The 22,461-nt window shown below is 37.4% G+C and overlaps 3 protein-coding genes and 1 pseudogene across 3 annotated transcripts; 2 read left to right on the top strand and 2 right to left on the bottom strand.

Moving 5' to 3' along the window:
* The first annotated feature begins 7,578 nt into the window (after positions 1-7,578).
* LOC113294990 lies at positions 7,579-10,716 on the top strand. Its single transcript, XM_026543352.1, has 3 exons — positions 7,579-7,794; positions 7,900-9,576; positions 9,802-10,716. The coding sequence occupies exons 1-3, from the start codon at positions 7,579-7,581 to the stop codon at positions 10,714-10,716; spliced, it is 2,808 nt and encodes a 935-aa protein (XP_026399137.1).
* A 1,892-nt stretch (positions 10,717-12,608) lies between these two features.
* On the bottom strand, positions 12,609-13,382 carry LOC113294989. Its single transcript, XM_026543351.1, has one exon. It carries the CDS (start codon positions 13,380-13,382, stop codon positions 12,609-12,611), a length of 774 nt encoding a protein of 257 aa, XP_026399136.1.
* A 3,646-nt stretch (positions 13,383-17,028) lies between these two features.
* LOC113297970 lies at positions 17,029-20,043 on the top strand. Its single transcript, XM_026546596.1, has 2 exons — positions 17,029-17,127; positions 17,720-20,043. Exon 2 carries the CDS (start codon positions 17,801-17,803, stop codon positions 19,853-19,855), a length of 2,055 nt encoding a protein of 684 aa, XP_026402381.1. The 5' UTR covers positions 17,029-17,127; positions 17,720-17,800; the 3' UTR covers positions 19,856-20,043.
* A 566-nt stretch (positions 20,044-20,609) lies between these two features.
* Positions 20,610-21,695, bottom strand: LOC113294987 (annotated as a pseudogene).
* Positions 21,696-22,461: the final 766 nt, after the last annotated feature.

The following is a 22,461-nucleotide window of genomic DNA, read 5'->3' as shown; positions in this document are numbered from 1 at the left end:
TGTTATTTGATCAATCACATAGTTCTTGAAAGTCATATGAACCAATTCTAAACTTGTTTGGAAGTGTGGAAAATCGGTTTTAAAGTTGTAAGTGTGAAAGAGAACTTACAAAGTTAAGATGTCTACATACTTTGAACACGTGTTATGAATTTTTGTTTCTTTAATTGTTCAAAGTTATTCCTCAATAGCTAAGGGAAGAGAATCCCATGATCGAAACATAAATAAGTTAAGAATCTTTTAATTAAGGTATTTAACTTCATTTTTAGGAAAATAAGAATTAGTAATGTGCATTTACTAATTAGAGATTTTCTGAGAGATTTCGATCATTATTTTTGGACAGAGCATTTCCAGGAATTATGAAAACCGAATTTGTGCTTTAATGAAGATCTTGAGGATTTTTTCGGTTTTGGATATTCCTTGGTGTCCAAACTTCCTTGTGATAAATACTTGAAATTTGCCTTTCTTGCAAAGTAATCCTTCGTAACAACAAACTTCCTCTTTCTTGTGTTGTTACTAGTGTAGCCGCCTATTCTGAGAGGAGAGTAACCTAATTAGGAAAAATATCTTACAGCCGCTCAATTTAAAGTCTTCTTTGGTATTGAGAAGCTCTACGAGTACCGTTGGTGGGAAACTAGATAATTGCGGTTTATCTTTTGTTTTCATTGATTTGATTGACTTACGGTGGTTGAACTTTGATTGCACCTAGTTTGTTTATGCTTGAGAATCTTCTCTTCTGATATAAGATTCACTCAAACTAGTTCAGATTTTCGACATGGATCTTTAGACTGTTGTTAGTTCTAAAGACGATCTTGTGATAATCCATTGTTAACAGACTCCGTTCTTTGCGTGATTGATCACAAGAGATTCAAGTGATTGTGTGCAGGTTTTTATTGAAGATCTAAGAAGATTTGAAGACGAAGAAGATATTGAAGATTTCTAATTTGTGGGTTCATAATCTTTGGTGTGCACAATACTTGTTTCGGTAAAAGAGGATCCAATTAATAATCGGTTTATCCTTGTGATAGATTGGATTGATTAATTGAGTAGATCGGCATAAACTCAATTCTTTGGATTAATAGTGTTGTTGGCATAATCTTAAACTATTACTTCGGTAATTGAACATAAGATAGATCTAAAGACCCGACGAAGGAGTTTATGTTAAGATAAACAGAAGAGCCTTTGTCCGACTCATATCACTTGGTTGAATAGAGTTGATACCAAACATATTTGTTGTTCCTTTACTGTTTGGAATACGAACCAAAGGAATTGTTCCAAGTACGTGACTTATTCATAGGTCGGAAGCGTGGGAATACAGACGGAACTAGGTGAACTATAGGTTTAGTTGCTTGGTCTCAACTACACGAAGTTAGGTGTAATTTTGTGTAGCGGATTAATCCTGAGAGTATTCAATTCTGGACAAGGTCCCAGGGTTTTTCTGCATTTGCGGTTTCGTCGTTAACAAAATCTTGTTGTGTCATTTACTTTATATTTCCGCATTATAATTGTTTTATTATAATTAAAGTAAATCTCACAAACGTTAATTCATATTTACTTGATAAGTGAATCCTATTGTGTTTGGTTAAGTCGGAACCTTTTCATCAAGTAACATGCTTCGTTGTTGTATTGTCTCGATCTCGTATCCACAGACGATCACACGAAGTGTGAACCGATTAGTTGCATTGTCTCGACTCAGTCCATAGACAATCACTTTCGGATAAAAGACTTATAGGTAAGAAAAGTTTAAACTTGAGGTATATTTGGGTACCCTCGCCTTTTCAGTAGGAGATTCCGAAAATGAGAAGAAGACACTTAATGGGAAAGCACTAAAGGAATGTTCGTCCTATGACTTCATCAGCCCATTCTACACAGCAGACATGATTGATATAACGACTGATAAGTGGTTAAGCCAAAATCAACCTTGCAATCCAGCTACTTATTGGAGCATTCGATGAGAATACAAACAAGTTCAAGTTTGGAGAAAAGGAAGCTGCTTGTGAGTGCTCGCTAGAAGCGAGAGATTCTGCAATAACCTTTAAGATAAGAAGGCTCACCGAGAGTGAAGAGTTGAAGAAGTTGCTGAATAAAAAGAATGATGCTGAAGTGATTACATGGTTAAAAACCAAGTTCAGACCAGGGGAAGATGAAGATACCAATGTTAAAATAACGAAGGATGAAATTGAGTTCAAACTAAAAGATACAGCTAACGATGAGTCTGACCCACAAAATTTTGTGAGACTTTTTGCTATGTGGTTGTGCACGGTTTTTTTCTTCACAGATGCTGGTGCAAAAGGATTGGCAAAGCAATGGCTTCCTCATATTTTAAACATGGACAAAGTCTCATGGCCAGATCACATAGTAAAGTATCTGCTTAAATACATTGGAAAGTAGAAGGGAAATAACGGAAGTGTTCCTGGTTGCACAACTCTACTGCCGGTAAGAAAAGAAGTTCATTTCATATAATGTTTATTTTTTCAAGATAGTAAAATGCATATTGTATGTCAAACTAACCTCATTGATTCTCTGTATGCAGTATTGGTTCTGCGAACATACAGAAAAATACATCACAAAGAGGTCAAATTTTGAAAGCTCAACTCCAAGATTCCTGAGATGGAGCCAACATGCAATGTGCAAAACACTAGTAAAAGAATTTCAAGAGAAAGTTAACAAGGGAATAGATATGACTTGGTTTAATCATCAGGTAAAAAATTCATTTACTCAATTTATATTTCAAATAAATTTCAGTTTTTATCATGTCAACAAAAGGAAGTTGATACCAGTTTAGGGAGTCAACAAACAAAGTTTGTGTATCAACAATAGAAGTTGATCCATTTTGTATGTATACTGATTAGTTTCCTAGTACAGAATAACTGAAATCTAATAGAGAAAATATTGATTAGAGCTGGTTCAGATTAGGATTAGGAATGAATACTGAGTTGCCATCTGAAATGTATTACAGATTTTGTGTATCAACAACTAAAGTTGATCCCCAATGAATGGGATCAACAACCAAAGTTGGCACAATATCTGAAATGTTTTATAGATTTTGTGTATCAACAATAGAAGTTGATGCAATTTCATATACGTCGCACCTCACTCGGGGGCTACGCCCCCTCGTGAAAGATATATTACGGGTAGAATGTGAGAAAAAAAAGATTATTGTCAAAAAAAAATAATTTTCTCACTGTATTGCTCACTGATATTTGCAGGTTCATGAAGATTTTGTTGATCCGGTTACAGATGAAGAGATATATTTGAGTCACCTGTCAGCACCAGCCCGACAGTTGGAAGTAGAGAGGCAGAGGAATGAGGATCTGGCATAACAAAACATGTATCTTCAATTGGACAAGGAGGAAATAACTTATCATAGGAGGGTACAAGCAAACACAATGATGATAAACATTATATTCATGAAAAAAATTATTGACAGCAACAAGGACAAGATTCAGTCGCAGCCTGAAGATGAAGAGAGGCTCAAAGATATTGCTAAAGAAGTAAAAGAATGGAATGAAAAGCAGAATCATGTCCATAGAGCAAGATCAGAGAGTACTCAACAGGAATTCAATAGAGCAGTCAAAGATTTGTTAGAGACTAATTTAACTCCAGTGGAGAATACAGGTGAAGAACCATCTGGAAAGGAAAATGAAGTTGAGTTGGAAGCTGTTACAAATGAAGAACCATCTGGAAAAGATAATGAAGATGAATTGAACGTAAAAGAATAACAAGAATCAAGTAAACTGACATTGTCACTTTCAGATGCAGGTTAAAGTGATTTGGAAAAAAGCTTTAAGAAGGGTTTTCAAAGTGGATTAAAGTTCCAGGTACATCCTTTAGTGTCGGATGCTTTGAAGACAAACTGGTCAAAGAGCTTCCATGCAGGAAGAGAAGAAAAAAGAAGATAAGAAGAAGCAGATCTTCAAATAACTAATGTGATTGCAGAGATTGGTAACTCAGTTCAACAGTTAGAAGAGGACAAAGATATTCAATAACTAATGTGATTGCAGATACTGGTAACTCATCTCAACAGTTAGAAGAGGAGAATGAAGTAAAGGAAGGAGAAAGGAGTACAAACATGCAGGAAGCGGATATGGTGGTAGATATACTTGTTTATTCAACTCCTCCACTTAAGGATATACTTCCAGAGATATCAGGTTATGTCCCTACAGGTACTATTCACTAACTCAGTTGGAGAAGTACTCAATTTATGTTCTGCACAATTTGAAATGTATGCAAGTATGATTATGCTCTGCAAAATGCAGTGAATGTTAGTATAATTAGTATTACTTTGGTTTGCTTATTTATGTACATCAAATTGAGTGAATGTTAGTAGTGGGAATTAAAATATAGCAGATATGTTCAGCAAAAATGGAGTTAACTTGTGCATACAGATAAAACTATGCTTTTTCCATTTTTATTAATTTGTTATTAACTATCAACAATGAAAGTTGATCCATGCAATCAATGGATCAACAAAAAATAATGAATGATTGGTTTGCTGTCAAGAAGAGAATGAGTGTTAACATTGCAGGGTATTTACAGATAATGTGGGGTAAAACCATGCATATTTTTTTAATTTTGTAAGTGTCAACATTAGAAGTTGATCTAATAATGTGAGGTAAACAATGAAAGTTGATCCCATAGAAGAACCATCAACAATTTTTTATCCCAAAAAAAAAATGGGTCAACAATGATATGTTGATACTGTTTACATAAGACTATTTCCTGTTAATCTAATCGGATTATTTCCCTGCAGGTACTACCCCAAGCTTCGGTGCGATCACTGCCGGAATATTTACTCCTACTCCTCCAGGACAGATGGAAGATGGTCCGACACAACAAACGGAAACTCCAGATGATGATAATATGTTGGAAGGGCTTAAAGTGATATACAAATTAGATGAAATTGGTGGACCAACTGAAGATGAAGACACCACCCAAGACGATGATGATTTTGAACCGATGCAGAGCCAAAGGAATCAGTCTGGGGCTACTGGGAGAGCAGGTAGGTATAACACAAGGTCGTCAAACAATTCGCCAAATAAATTCACACCTGATGATAAAGTGAAGAAGGGGAAGAAAGGAGGAAAGGGAAATAAGAAGAAGAAGAAGAAGAAGAAGAAGAAGGGGGGAGGTATTGAAGAACCGGAAATAATCAACCTTCATGATTACGTTGATGTGATGCCACCTGAGCCAATAAAGCTGAAGAATCCAGAAAAACTCAAACTCTGTAAATCCTCCACCGAGGAACAAAAAGAGGTCCTTCGTCCACTCTTTGAAAAAGCGACATAAAGGTATGTAACTATGTAACAAATTGATGTTTACGCAATCAAAGTTGATTCCATGGAACATCTGCGAAAAACGATTGTAAATCCAAGTTACAATTAGAATTTTCTAATATTTTATGTCAAGATAATAATGCTTCAACAATAATATGTTATGTTATGTCAGGGAGTTAACCTAATCTTTGCAAATGCAGTACAAGAGCATGTAGATTTTATTTCAACAATGTAGTGGAAGAGATCGTCTATGGAAGGCATATCCAAGCTTTAATGGATGACCAGAACATTAACATCGAGATTGTTGATTACTACATCAACATGCTGCAAGCAAAGATGTAAAATCCATCTAAACCGGCATACTACGGGAAGAAGCACTTAATTCTGTCTACAAATGCTTATGTAAGTAACGAAAACTCTTAATTTGTCTTTTCAATAACTTGTTACATAAACTTATTTAGTTATATATTATCGCAGTTGAAACCTTATTTAGGTGAGCTGAAACAATCTAGTGTACTAGGGATGGTTCAAGTATACATGATGAATAAATGAATGAATTATTGTTGTTATCTGTCAAAAACAAACTAAATGCCAAGAAAATGATGCAACAAATAGTGAGGGGCGCAATAGCTAGAAAAGATGCAAGGAAAGTGGATGAATGTGGGATTCCAGAAATCTTAAGGAACAATTACCCAGTCGATGGCGATGACACAATACTGTTGATACCAATGTGTCTACAAGACAGGGATCAGAAACCATTCAGTTGGGTGTTTCTTACGTTGATACGTGGAAGATGGTTGACTTTCAACACCATCCATCACAAAAAAAAGATACAACAAGCAGTACAATGTCATAGTACAACCATTGACTCCTCTCCTGAACCAAATGGGTAAAAAAGATGTTGAGACAGGTGGACCAATAACTACAGATTTAGACCATTACCATGTACCACAACAACAAGGTTTGGACTGCGCAATGCACATTTGCATGTTCATGAAATGTTTGGTGAAGCGTGGAGACTGCTGGGATCTAAATGGTAAGAGCATTGAATACCATGAGAAGATAAAAAAGAAGAGAGCGAAGATGGCTGCCAAGATGTAAGATGAATTTGATGAATGGAAACCAACTTTGGAATAAGGTAAGCAAGTACAAGAACTTACAGACTCAGTCGAAGAGGTACTCAACATACAAGATTCTGTTGAACCAATAGATTAGTGCAAACACACTTAAGTGTAGTTTAACATATACTTATAAGTAATTTAGTTAATCTTTGTAGGTCTGCTAATTTATTTAAACTGTTAGTTTGAAAAGACATCTTATAGTTACTGTAAATTTATGTCTGAAGGTCTGTTTATGTTCTGAAACAATTTGGAGGATATATTTAGTACTAGTTTATTATGAATTAATATTACTATTAGTTATCAAGTGATTATCAAGTGAATGAATGGTTTTGTTATCAAGTGGATGAATGTTGGTAGTAAAGATTGCAGGTATGCACAACCAATGGAGTTAACTTGTATATACGGATAAAACCATGAAGTTTTTTTCTTTTTATTGAGCATCAACAATGGAAGTTGATCCATTTTTGGGACCAACAATGGGAGTTGACCCAAAAATCAATGGGTCAAAAAAATAATTGATGAATAAGTGATTGGTTTCTCATCAAGTGAATGAATGTTGGTAGTAAGGATTGCAGGTATGCATAGCTGATGGAGTTAACTTGTATATACAGATAAAACCATGCAATTTTTTTCTTTTCATTAAGCATCAACAATGGAAGTTGGTCCAGTAATGGGGATCAACATTGGAAGTTGATGCCATGTCATGTCCCTTGTTCTTGAGTGTTATGGGCTGACCTGTTTGTTGGAGGTGCCCTTAGTAATTGGCGTATGTTACTTAGTTTGGTTAGTGAGTTAGTTGTAAGGCGTGCGAGCCACATGCTGGAAGGACAAGTCTCCTCCATATACTTGTCTTGTGGCTATTATTATTTTTCAACCAGTTAAGGAAATTGTTTGTCTGTGAATCTGTTCTCTCCTCAACCCTAACTTCCTCTCATCTTATTCTTCTAATTCTCATCTTAATTCTTCAAGGGTTGTTTCTGCATATCAATTGTAGTGAAATCACTACAATTGGTGTCAGAGCACTCGATTCTGAGTGACCTAAAACAATGGTTAGTAAAGCTGAATTTGAAGCTCTTACTAAATAGCTAACCTCAGTCATACAGTCTAATGAGAATCTGGCAAAGGAGGTGTTAGAAATCAAAGCAAAGCAAGATTCTCCTTCTCCGCTGCTGCTCACAACTATGATGGATCTGTTTAAAACAGAATCTAGGAAGTTAATGGAGGAATTCAAGGAACAATCCAACCGAACTGGGGGACCAATCCTCAACAATCCGGTGGTTCATAACACCCAGGAGCGAACTGTTGGTCCTCTGCTGAATGGTGAGAATTCTAATTTTGCTCATACACATAAGATTAAGGTTGATTTTCCTAAATTTGATGGGGTTAATCCTAGATCTTGGGTCAGGAAGTGTACCAAATATTTTTAATTGCATCAAATGAATGAGGAACAAAAGGTACATGTAGCTTCCATGTATTTAGAAGGAAAAACAGATGTATGGTTTCAGGATTACCAAGTAGGAAAGAATGTCATTAGGTGGGAAACATTTATGAAGGATACTTTTTCTCGTTTCCAAGAGTTGGGACATGATGACATAGTTGGGGAGTTTAATAAACTGATCCAAGATGGTACTGTGTCTGAGTACCAAGAAATATTTGAGGAACTCAAAGCAATAATGTTGGCTAAGAACGGGCACCTTACTGAAGAATACTTCACCTCAAGCTTTATTAGTGGGATGAAGGAAGAATTTAGGATTGCAGTGCAATTGTTTTCCCAAGCCACCTTGGAGAAGGCTATCTACTTGGAAAGAATGCAGGAGCTACTTCTTGACAGTGCCAACAAGAAGGCCAAGATCAATATACCACCACCCATGTACATTCCACAGTGCCACAGAATTACAGTGCAGAGCCCAAAATCTACATCTCCTTCACCTAGAGGAACAGTTCTTACTAGTCCAAAGTTTCCTCCTATAAGAAGACTCACTTATGCAGAAATGAAGGCAAGGAAGGATAAAGGATTATGCTGCAATTGTGATGAAGAATTCAAGTTGGGTCACAAATGTCAAAGAAAACAATTATTCATGTTGGTGGCTGATGAAGAGGAACCAATTATGTCTGAAGAAGATTCACCCTCTAATACTCCCTTAATAAAAGAAGTGGTAGAAGAGGATGTGGAGATATTTGTTCATGCCTTGTCAGGTAATACTTTCCCAAGCACCATTAAAATTCATGGTCTAACACTAAACAAGCACCCTATCACCATTTTGGTGGACAGTGGAAGCACACACAGTTTCCTAGACCCTGAAATTGCAAGATTGAGTGGCTGTCTAGTTGAGCCAACTGCTAAATTCCAAGTAGCTGTGGAAGATGGAAACAAGTTAGTAAGTTCTTCCAAGTGTCCAAGATTTCAGTGGGAAATGCAAAGCAATAAATTCCAGTTTGACATGAGAATACTTCCTTTAGGAGGGTGTGACATGGTACTTGGTGTTGATTGGATGAAGGGAATCAGTCCAATAAAATTTGACTTCAAGAAGTTAACTGTATCTTTTAGCTCAAAAGGGAAGAATGTAGTCTTGCAAGGAATTACCGAGTCAGCTAGCATTTCACTCATGACAGGGAAAGAGTATGAAAGGTACAGGAGGAAGCACAAGCATGGCATAGTGGGGCAGTTATTCTCCATCACTGGGGAAGAAAAACAGACTTTAACACCCCCTTCCTTACAACCTCTTTTAGACTCTTTTAAACCCATCTTTCAAGATCCAATTCACCTACCCCCTACCAGAAGTCATGACCACCATATACCATTACAGCCACTTTCAACCCCACCTAACCAAAGACCTTACAGGATCCCTTACATTCAGAAGGATGTGGTGGAGAAATTAGTCCAGGAAATGTTAGCTACTGGTGTGATCAGGCCCAGTCATAGCCCCTTCTCATCCCCAATATTGTTGGTCAAGAAAAAATATGGAAGCGGGAGGTTTCGTGTGGATTATAGGAGGCTCAATGAGCTTACAATCAAGAACAAATACCCAATACATGTCATTTATGAGCTTCTTGATGAGTTGAAGGGTGCAAAGGTGTTTTCTAAGATAGATTTGAGAGCTGGATATCACCAGATAAGGGTTGTTCCAGCTGATATACACAAAACAACATTCAAAACTCACCAGGGACACTATGAGTTTTTAGTAATGCCATTTGGGCTTACAAATGCCCCAGCCAGTTTTCAGACCTTGATGAATGATATATTTCAACCTTATTTAAGAAAATTCATCCTAGTGTTCTTTGATGATATCCTCATCTATAGCCCTGACATGGAAACTCACATTAAAAACTTAACCATTACCTTGGAGTTACTCAAGCAGCATTCCTTGTTTTCCAAGCTCAACAAATGTTCCTTTGGGAAGTGACAGACTGACTATTTAGGGAATATCATATCTGGTGAAGGAGTAGCAGCTGACCCTGAGAAGATTGCTTGCATGGTAAGGTGGACAGTACCAACCACTCTTAGAGATCTCAGAGGGTTTTTGGTCTTACAGGGTATTACAGGAAATTTCTTAAGGATTATAGTCTCATTTTGCAAGCCCTTAACTGAGTTACTTAAGAAAAACCAATTTCAGTGGAGTGAGTCAGCAGAGTCAGCTTTTCAGAGATTAAGGGAAGCAGTCGCCACCACTCCTGTATTGGACTTACCAGACTTCTCAAAACCATTTGAAGTGGCAACAGATGCTTGTGATGTTGGAGTGGGAGCTGCCCTGATGCAAGACAAGAGACCAATAGCCTTCTTTAGCAAAGGTATGGGAAGCAGATTCTTGGCTATGTCTACTTATGAAAAGGAAATGATGGCCATTGTGTTAGCTGTCTCAAGATGGAGAACTTATCTACTGGGCAATAAGTTCACCATATACACAGACCACCAGAGTATTAAATATTTTATGGAACAGAGAATTCATTCAGTGTTACAACAAAAGTGGCTCTCTAAGCTCCTAGACTACACTTATGAACTTAAATACAGAAAGGGAGTTGATAACTTAGTAGTTGATGCACTATCTAGAGTGAAAATGGGAGATGATAGCTCTTGTCAAGCACTGACTCAAGTACAACCATCTTGGTTACAAGGAATTCAAGAAAGCTACATTAATGATGACTTAACTCAAAAATGGATACCTGAACTAACCACCAAGGGCCAAGAGGCAAGAGAATTTACTTACCAGCAAGGGATTTTGAGGTATAAGAAAATAATATATATTTCCCAAACTGGTGACTTGATAAGGACAGTTCTAGAAGCCCTGCACTCATCTCCAATGGGGGGACATTCAGGGGGATAAGCAACTTATCAAAAGGCAAAACTTTATTTTTATTGGGTAGGAATGAAACATCATATCCTTACTTATGTCAGAGAGTGTGATGTTTGCCAACAACATAAGGGTTTCAACACTTCTCCAGCTGGTCTTCTACAGCCACTACCTATTCCAAACCAAGCTTGGGAGCACATATGCATGGATTTCATCACAGGGCTGCCAAAGTCTGAAGGAAGGGAAGTCACTTTGGTAGTGGTAGACAGGTTAACCAAATACAGTCATTTCATTGCACTCAGCCACCCATATACAACCTCCTCTGTAGCTACCAGATTCTTGGATACCATCTTCAAATTACATGGCATGCCCAAGTCCATTATGTCTGACAGGGACAGTATATTCATCAGTAATTTTTGGCAAGTACTGTTTGCAAAGGTAGGAACTTCACTGCACCTAAGTACTGCATACCATCCCCAGAAATATGGGCAAACAGAAAGAATCAATGCTTGTTTGGAGTCTTATCTGAGATGTATGAATAGCTCAAGACCTACTAATTGGGTCACTTGGTTACCCTTAGCTGAATGGTGGTTTAATACTACATATCACACAAGCTTGAAGTTGACTCAATTTGAAGCTCTATACGGCTATGCTCCTCCTCAGTTTGGTATCCTCTCTTCTCAAGCAGGCATCCATGCTGCAGTTGAGGACTATCTACATCAGAGGCAAGAAATGGATCAAGTTCTCAAGGAAGCCTTGGAATCTGCTCAACACAGAATCAAGCAACAAGCAGACAAGAAGAGAACTGAGAGATCCTTCAATGTTGGAGATTGGTTATACTTGAGGTTACAGCCTTATAGGCAGACAACAGTGCAACTGAGAAGAAATCTGAAACTGGCTGCTAAATTTTTTGGTCCATACCAAATTACTGCTAAGGTAGGAGCTGTGGCTTATCAACTTAAGCTGCCAGTTGGATCTAAAATCCACCCTACATTTCATGTATCACAACTGAAGCCAAAGTTGGGAGCAAAAATTGTAGCTCAGACTTTTCTACCCACAACTGATGGCAAGGGACAGCTTCATATGACACCAGACCAGGTCATTGCTACCAGAAATGTTGTTAAGAATCAGCAAGTGATAGCTCAAGTGCTGGTGAAATGGAAAGATTTGACTGATACTGAATCAACTTGGGAAGACACACAATTGATGAAAGCACAATTGATGAAAGCAACTTGTGAAGTATAGGGAAATTGTCATTCCCTTGTTCTTGAGTGTTATGGGCTTACCTGTTTGTTGGAGGTGCCCTTAGTAATTGGCGTATGCTACTTAGTTTGGTTAGTGAGTTAGTTGTAAGGCGTGCGAGCCACACGCTGGCAGGACAAGTCTCCTCCATATACTTGTCTTGTGGCTATTGTTGTTTTTCAACAAGTTAAGGAAATTGTTTCTCTGTGAATTTGTTCTCTCCTCAACCCTAACTTCCTCTCATCTTATTCTTCTAATTCTCATCTTAATTCTTCAAGGGTTGTTTCTGCATACCAATTGTAGTGAAATCACTACATGCCATGACTTGGATCAACATTAATATGTTGATACTGTTTACATAGTACTTTTTCTTTTCAGTAAGGATCAACAATGGAAGTTGATCACATGACTTGGATCAACATTGATATGTTGATACTGTTTACATAGTACTTTTTCCTGTAAAAAAACAAGTAAACCTGGAACCTGCAAACTGACATAAACTGACAAGAATAACATTCATAATAAACAAATAAAACAAAATGTATGTAATTAAAAACACAACAAATCAACAAGAAAATATAGGAAAAGCATAAAAATAAATAACATCCATGTTGATCATTCAAGAACTAGCATAAAAAGGTAAAAAAGAAGTTCAGAAAAATAGTAAATCATTCACTAAAACTTCATAACAACATCCTCCTCAAAATGTTGATCATCCTGGAATTAGACTCCCTGCGAAATACTGGTGCACGAGGAGCCAACGGAGCTCTGCGACATCTACGACGGTTGTGGAAGCCAAGTCTCCCACACTGACCACACTTCCTTTTCCTGCGAACTTTCTCTCGAGAACCCCTGTACCTTGAAGTAGTTGGCCTTCCAGCTGACTCTCGACCACCATTGGGAGGCAAAACATAACCTTCCTCATTAATTTTTGGCGGCCTCTCACTATCGGGGATAAGATAGATAGGACGAGCATACAGACCTCTATAGTAATCGGTGGTATAATACAGAATGATATGCTTGTAAGGTTCGTCTGGCCCAATCTGCAACATAGCTTTCATCGAATGGGTGTAAGGGAAACTATGCTTCTGCCACCAATTGCAAGTGCATGTCTTAGCATCCAAGTCGACTGTGTGCTTTCTAATAGGAGAAATGATCTCAAAAACTCTATCACTTGATCTACGGAACTTGTAAAAACGGAAGTCGGTCACCCTCTTGTTGAGCCTAGCCTGCATCCGGGGAGTAAGATTTGAAGTCCACTTACTAGACTCCACCAACCTCTTGTAGTTCTGCTCCATTACCTTAGCACGAATACATTCGATAAGCTCAAGTGCTGGAAGACGCTTATCATGCTTGATCACACTGTTAAAACTCTCTGCAATGTTAGATGTGTTCTCACCATACCTTTCTCCTAGAAACGTATGAGCAACCCAATTCTGGAATGAAATCTTCACCATCCAATCAATCACTTAATCCAGCTTTAGATTGCTCATACTCTTGGCAGCAACATAGAATTTCTCCTTTGTTAACGCAGTGTAGCACTCTTCAAACAACTTCACAGCAGTTTGCCTGCTCTTGCCCTTTGGAACCGGAATATTCCCTTTCATGTGGTACAAACAGTACGAATGGTAAGCCTTTGGGAAGATAATAGGGACATGCTTCAAAAGGCCAGCTCCACGGTCTGATATGATGGTCAATGGACGATCTTCACTGATAATACCCTTCAAATTGGTTAAGAACCATTCCCAACTCTCACAATTCTCGCAAGGTACGATTCCAAATGCAACTGGATAAATCTCTACAAAATACAAGAAGAACCAAAGATTTAAAAAGTGACCCATGAACAATTTATGGGTGTGAGCAACAAAAATTATGGGATCAACAACAAGAATTATGGGATCAACAACAAAAAATTATGTAATCAAACAATTATGGGATCAACAACAGAACTTATGGAATCAACAATTGAAATTATGGGATCAACAATTGAAATATATGGACCAACAACAAAAGTTGATACAAAAAAATGGGATCAACAACTGGAATTATGAGATCAACAAAAGTAATTATGGGATGAACAAAAATTTATGTGATCCATATAATTGAAATCTAGGGACATATCAGGTTATATTGTGTGATTCAAGAACAAAAGTTGAAACACTTAATAATTAAAAAACAGAAAAAACATTAAAAATCATACATTGGTTACCAGTTTTTCCGCAAGCAACCATAAGACCTCCCTTATACTTCCTAGTGAGAAAAGTACAATCAATAAATAACATTGGATGACAGTACTTATTGAAACCAGTAATGGAAGCTTCGAAAGCAACAAAAAACCTCTGGAACTGCTTCGTTACACCATCATACTCAAACTTGACGACGCTTTCAGGATTATAACGCTCAATTGATTCCTTATACCAGACAAAGTCTGAATAGGACTTGATGTCATCACCCCAAAGAGACTCTTTAGTGAACTGTAAACCATGGTATGCCTGACTATACGAGAAATCAATACCATATTCCAGATGGACCAAATCTTTGACATCAGATGCAGTCTTCTTCTTCTTTGATGCTCGAAATTCATCTATTAAGATATCCTTCATAAAAGACTTCGTCATCCTGACCTTTGTCGGATCAGAAGAAACTAAATCACATGAGTGATCTACGTGAAACTTCTTGCACTGAAACACACCATTAGTTTTGTCAACGAGAGAAGCATGAAACCTCCGCTTACAATTTTCACTCGTATAGTTCTTACACCGCACAGAGTAACGTTTCTTGTCACTCTTACGAAGTTCAGTTTTGTAACCACTATGAAATTCATACTTCTTAAAAGTATCACGACAATCGTTTTTACTTTTAAAAACCCCGGTTAATATGTTGGCTCAAGCATCTGACTTCTTGGGGACCCTTTTGATCAAAGATGAATCATCCGTCAAATCTTCTACAACGGCCACCTCATTATTTGAAACACAACTCGATGATGATGAAGAAGGACCAACAGAAGAAGAAGGAGGAAAAAAATCAACACAAATCTTAAACTGGATGTTAAACTTCAACACATCAATCCCTTTCGAGATGCAGTAGTGAATGAAAAACCTCAACTCCAGATCATGATTAATCACATGTGAAATTTCATCTACAGTGTAACCAAAAAGTACGAGGTCTTCAGGGATATAAGGCAAGTATTGTTTGACCAAACTAATCATCTCGCTGAGAGTAGTAGATTCCAAAACAGCATGCGATATGGTCAAATTGGATAAAGTGAACTCTGCAACAGCCATCTTTGGCCTGCAACAATCATAACAGAACAACAAAACTAATCAAACATAAAAAAAAAAAAACATAAGATCAACAAACCAATGTTGACACCATAATCTGTCAACAACCAATGTTGATCGAATAAAAAAACATCTATCAACAACCATGATCAGAAAATTGACCAGGTTATTGCATCAACAATGAAAGTCGATCCAAATAAACCTGCATCAACAACCATAATAAGAAAATTGACCAGGTTATTGCATCAACAATGAAAGTTGATCCAATAAACCTGCATCAACAACCAATGTTGATCCAATAAAACAACTATCAACAACCATAATCAGAAATTTATCCAGGTTATTTGCATCAACAAATGAAAGTTGATCCAACAAACCTGCATCAACACCAATGTTGATATAAATAATCTGGATATTGTGCAAATTTGAAGTGTCAACAATGAAAAATCTATGTCAACAACAAGGATTTTGCTACCAAAAAACAGCATAAACAGCATCATATATGTCAACAACAATGAAAAATCTATGTCAACAACAAGGATTTTGCTACCAAAAAACAGCATAAACAGCATCATATATGTTACTTCGCATCGCATTATTATGTAATCGATGCAAATGTGAACCTACAACATGAATTACTACATGAACATACATGCTCCATATTAAAGAATTCACTGCAAACCATAAGAAAAATCCTAAACCTAATCTAAGCTACAAATTCAAATTACGTCGCACATCACTCGGGGGCTGCGCCCGCTCGTGAAAGATATATTCAATGTCGAACGTTAGATATGTAAACTGATATTATCAACACTAACTTGAAACTTCTTATTCATTATACTAACTTCTAACTTCTAATCATACCAAAAATAACTTCTAATCTACAAATTCTAATTGATTGATCAACATTCAGTATACTCAAAAATAATTCTTCAACAATCAGTATTATCCAAATAATTCTCCTACTAATTCATCAACACTATGAAATTCTCCAAAATAATTCAAAACGAGAACTGTTTAATGCAAAGTACATTGAAGCTAAAACTCATGAATTATAAACCTAACATTGAATCATGAGCCGATCTAAATAAAACAACATAAATTCAAAAATAAAAGAACCGGGGATTTGATATTGAAGAATTGAAGAATATCTGTTTAAGAGATGAATAACGATCTCGAATTCAAATAATATGTAAATGAACCAATCAATCGAGTAGAATCAAACACACATAATCAAGCTTCAAAAATCTCGATCTCTGCAACAGAAAATACAAAAAAAACTGAAGATTAAGATACTACAAATCGAACATGCAAATATAAAATAAACTTATACTCATCTTCAATCACGAATCACCATTACCAATTTGTTGCAGAAAAACAGATCGAGAATTTTCGGTTGATTCTGTTGTTGATGAACAAATTGTTTTCAGATCTGAGATTAATATATACGAACGATGTTGATGAAAAGAGATTCAGTAGAAGAAGAAGATGATGATTTTCTAGTGATTGAATCTATAGATTTAACAGAAAAATTTTCGAATCTTTTTTTCTCCTAAATTCAGCTGACGGAAGAACACTTCTCTCTCTCGTTTTTCTTTCCGTTGATCAACTGTTTTTTGGTTTTAGAATAATAAATATATACAAAGGGTAATTATGTAATCTCGCAAAATTCTTAGTTGACCCCTGATGGACTTTGGATGGAGAGGGTATATTTGTTGCTTCACAGGGGTAATTGTGAAGCCCGTGAAAAAGAGGGTCATTTATATAATTCCCACTAATAATAACTCCCTCTCAGAAAAACCAATAGATCCCGCTCTCAAGACTCAAAAGCGCGGGAAGCAGTAAGTTAGTCGAGGACTCCAGTTTACCACCAAAACAATCTAGGGCTAACCTCATTCTCTTGAAGAAAAAAAAAGAATACGTAAGTTCAATCTTCTGATCTTCTATTCTCTTTTTCATGTTAATTTCTTCCAATCAAATCTTCTGTGTATTCTCTCTTATTAGGGTTTTTCCCTTTTTTTTTCGATTTTTTTCGGGTCAATTCTAGGGTTTCTCTTTAGTCTATAATAATGGATTCAGTTTTGAAAATTTGTTCACGAAATCAGTCCGAGAAACAGTGTATTAAGAATACTTATGTTAGAAAAAATTCTATAAAGGATGATCTAGCTGGAAATTTAGCGAGTACTGAACAAATCGCAACCATGAATAGTGAACAGCAACCGAAAGAAGAACCAACAGCAAAGACTCAGCCTGAGTCTGGTGGTGTCTGTGAACCCATGTTGTGGACTACATGCCCTTTTTGTAACTTATGGTTTCTTGATTATAGAGACGTTGAAAACACAGAAATGATATGCACAAATTGCAAAAAACTGTTTGTTGCTTATGATGCGGATCCTGAAGAAACGCCTAAGGAAGATGAGAATTGCTCGAGTCAGGAGGCTTGTGATATACATGATAAGAAGCTCGAGTTAGACTGCAAGATTAATAAAGTTTCTTGTACTATGAAATTGCAGGGAACTATTGAAACTATAGAAAATTTATTAGGGGTTGAAGGAAAAGCTAAAAGCGGCGTGAAAGAGGAAGCAGGTTCGGGAATGAAAAAGGGAAAAGATTCAACAGGTTGTTGTTTGGAGATTGCGAGTGTTACCGTTGCAAATGACGACGTAGCTGATGAATTTAAGGAGATCAGACAAACGGCGCTGACAGATGATAGTACTAGTGAAAGTCCTATAACTGCTAGTGAAACTGAATTAGCAGCTTCGGGACTTAAAGCCGAATATGATAGTGAGATCCTTGACATTCCTGCTGCAGATTTCCATGACTTTGACCTAAGTAGGGCAGAAGAATGCTTTAGAGTTGGGGATTTGTGGGCCACTTATGATAATAAAGATGACATGCCTAGATTTTATGCTTTTATTGATAAAGTTGAGTCACCTGATTTCAAGGTGGAGACTACTTGGTTAGATCCTGTACCTGAAGACCAAGATGTGAGGGTTTGGATCAGAAAAGGTTTGCCCATTGCTTGTGGTAAGTTCAAAGAAAATGAGAAAAGTGCCACCAGCGATGTTGGTAAGTTCTCTCATAAGGTTTCTTGGGAAATGGGCAGCATTACTCAAGATATTTTTAACATATATCCCAGAAAAGGTGAAATATGGGCTCTATTCAAGTGGAACAACAACTGGAACTCTGATGTTGGCAACCATAGGACGTACGAGTATGAATATGCAGAAGTGCTATCCGATTATAACAAGGAATCTGGTGCTAGCGTAGGGTACTTGGATAAGATTGAAGGGTTTGTAAGCCTGTTCAAGCCACGCAAAAATTGTGGAGTGGGTTCCTTTCAAGTACTACCCAATGAGCTTCTCAGATTTTCGCACATGGTTCCTTCATTTAGAACAACTGGTAATGAACGGAAAGATGTACCTGAAGGTTACTTTGAACTTGATCCTGCTTCCTTGCCTAGTACCCTTGATGTAATTTCCAGTTCCGATGACGTGAAAGTAAGTGTTGAGACCATCAATGCTACAACTAATGGTAACCTTGATGAAGTTTCTCATCTGGTTGACGTAAATGTAAATACTGAGTCTGTCAATGGTATAGCTAATGGTAACTTTGATGAAGTTTTTGATCCGGTTGATGTAAATGTTAATGCTGGAACCATCAATGCCACAACAGCCTCTTGCAGATCTCAGGAAAGGGAAGATTCTTATTCTCCAAAGAAGAGAAAATATCTCGAGGATAAGGTTACTGCAGATGGAAGGAATTCAAAAGGTGGGGGCTGCTTTGCAAAGTCATTGTGTGAAGACAATAAGAAGAAGCGAAGTGAGGAAAGTGCTCCCTTTTCTTTGGACAAGAACTCCTGTGGTTCAGATGGTACAAATGAAGCTTTGAAGTTTGGGGCTGATTTTAAGGAGATGGGTGCAGATGGTTTGGAAGTGAACATGTCACAGCCTTTGGTGGACGTTTGCAGAGTTCCGGCGGCAGAATTTTATAACTTCGAAAATGACAGATCTCATGACAAGTTTCAGCTTGGTCAGATATGGGCTCTTAATAGCGAGTTGGATGGCTTGCCCAAACACTATGCTCAGATAAATAGTGTTGAATTATCCCCAGATTTCAAAATGGGAATAAATATGCTGGAAGCATGCAACCTACCAAAGGGTGTGATTCAGTGGCTTGACAAGAAAATCCCCATATGCTGTGGAACGTTTACAGCTGGGAAGACATATGTTTTCAGTGATACCGCTTCTTTCTCTCATTTATCAATTGGAGTATCGACCAATAAGGAAAACATGTACGATATATACCCAAAGAAAGGGGAGGTATGGGCATTATACAGAAACTGCAAGTCTGACTGGACATGTTCCGATTTGAATAACTGCAAGTACGATATGGTGGAAGTTCAAATGGTGTATGATTGTTGGATAATAGTGATGGTTTTGGAACAGGTCGCTGGTTTTAAGACAGTATTCCGGGCTAAAACAGAAGCAGGATTTAATTGCACTATGGGTGTTCCATGGATTGAATTGTTTAGATTTTCCCATCAAGTTCCTGCTTTCCAGCTGACAGAAGCTAAATACGGGGGTTTGCGTGGCTGTTTGGAGCTCGATCCGAAATCAATGCCAGCTTGTTTATTATCTACAAATTAAGATAGCTGTGAGGTTTTGTCAACACCTGTCCAGGTTTGTCTAGTTTATCTCAAGTCTTAAACTTGTATACTGATTTTGTGTTAACTTCCAAGCATCCTGTCATGCTTACTTGGTTTGTATATGGTAGCTCATCTTGAATTTAACTGTTCCACGGAAGGCATTAATCTTATATTCTACCTCTTGATATGAAAAGCCAATGGTAATTACTTAAGGTGTTATTCGTCTCCAAATCTAGTGTCATGGCTATTTTTCTTTCTCATGAAGTCAATTTCAGTTGGTACTTGATATTTTACTAGGCTGCTAAAATATTAGTTTCCATTTCTTCGAAGAAAACAATGAAAAATTATACAGACTAGCAGTGCAACAAAACCTCAAACTCTGCCTACACTGTTTACTAGTACTTGCTCCTCTTATCCCATTGGCCATTGAAATACATGCTCCCACAGTTGCTGTGCTTTATCAAAGCATCAAAGCTCTAATTATGGTTCTTGCCTTCACCCCTGCAAGAAAGAGTATCAAACATTTGTCGGATTTCCCACTTATCTTTTGAAGCTTTGCCAGCTTTTACTTGGAAAGTTACACTTCCTGCATAAGTTTTCTCAAGTCATTACTTTGAAAGTGCACCAACTAGTATTAGCTATTTAGCTTACAAGAGAATATATATATGTTACCCTGCTGGCATAAACCAATTTAAGTGCCCGATTAGTAGAATACAACAATAGGAAATAGCACAGATTTCTTTACAAAAGAAATACTACAACGTAAAGAGAGATGGATTTAAACTTGGTTGAAATAGCATTCCTTTGATGGGAATCTTCAACACTTTTTCACCCTTGATGAAGCCACATCCATCAATCCAGAACCATTCCCATCTACCCTTCTCTGAAGATTCTCTCCAGACCAACATTTGAGACCCAAATTCTCTGTACAGGTAAACAGCTTCATCACTTCCAACACATTTAGTCTTTCCCCATCTTCCTTCAGACCCCCAAAACTTCTTTCCTAATAAACTTGGAACTCTTTGGACCAAGACCCATTTATCTTCTACACCAAGTTCCCATATCCATGCATCTCCTTTGCACGTGCCACCAACGAGCACTAGCAACCCTTTTCGACACACTAAACTCGCAAATTCTAACTGATTTGCCATTGGTACATTCAGTTCCTTCCACATCCTGGATTCTAATTTGTAGCTCATCACTTTATAGACTCGAGCCGATGTGATCCAGTACAAAATCCCTTTAGAGTATACACTCTCATTTGGAGTCCAAATTGTTGTTCTCACTGCAAATTCAATTGGCATTGAACCTAAACTCTGCCAACGTCCTATATTCGAATCGTACATTTCCAACGTAGGTTCATATGAACTGTTACACGACATCCCCCCAGCGACGAAAATCCGAAAGCTCATATGTTCACTTGAATCCATCCCAATTACGCCCACTGCGGGGTTGATTCTGGAAGCAATCAGGGGAGGAAGTAGCCAGTTCTGTTTAGTGAGTGGATTGCAAATAGCCAGCTGAATTGCTGATAGAGTGGCAGATGTATACAAGATGAGACTGCCAATTGGTGCAATGGGTAGTATTGGGAAACGAATGAACTCGAGAGAAAGCACGTACCAACGCACAAGAGTCGGATTGTATATGTAACAAAAGAATCCACGGTTCCGTAACGGCATACCTAAGAACCATAAAGAATGACACCCGGTTTCGCGAGTATTGACTTAAGTTGGGGCACAAGTTTGCCATTGCTTACATACTGATGCAGCACAAGCTAACGAGTCTAGTAAAAGGAAGGAGAAGATCTTTGCTATGGCATCCAAAGGAAGATGACTCCACATTTCAAAACTGTAGGTTTACAGATGAGTTTCATTGATACTACACATATACAGAATGAGGAAGATGTAGAAAAACATTAACAATTGTAACTAGTTGTAAGACTGTAGGATCCAAGATGTACAGAATAGGGATGTGTGCCAGAACATGGTACACTAAAAGCTTACTTCACGTGAGTACTGAGTAATAATTGTTCAACATTTTTCTCTTCATTGATTGTTTGTTTTCACTCAAGGACAGAAATGATGTGAGATTGTCTGGATCAACAGAATAGAAATTCATGAATCGGATCTGAAATCAAGTTTTAGAACTAGACAAGTCATTAATACAAATTTTTAACATGTAGAGTTGAACCTTGTTTTACACACATGATGAGGTGATCAGCTTATGATTTGTCTAAGCAAGTAATGATGAGCTGTTTTGAAATGAAACTGCTAACCGTGATAAACTAAAAATGGCTGTCTATGGTAATTAGCACCACCATTTTATATGCATCTGAAAATTATGGGAATTGCGAATGTGCTAGAGTTCGCATATGCATCTGAAAATTATGCAGTTTACAAGTGCCAGAGACACCATAATTAATCCGTTTTGAACCAACATAAAATTTTCGTTTCAACTTTCAAACCAGAGAGTTGCGCTCTGTTGGGTCATGTGTGGCTTAATATATGCATTTTAGGGGCAGAGCAAATTATGGGGTCATCATATTCATCCACAAGTGCTAGAAATCTTCTAATCGATGAAGTAATCAACTCCCACCATAAATATGAT

Source organism: Papaver somniferum, chromosome 7, assembly GCF_003573695.1.
Source record: "Papaver somniferum cultivar HN1 chromosome 7, ASM357369v1, whole genome shotgun sequence".
Taxonomy (NCBI): domain Eukaryota; kingdom Viridiplantae; phylum Streptophyta; class Magnoliopsida; order Ranunculales; family Papaveraceae; genus Papaver; species Papaver somniferum.
The sequence above is the reverse complement of the archived record's forward strand: the minus strand, read 5'-3'. Positions and strand labels throughout refer to the sequence as shown.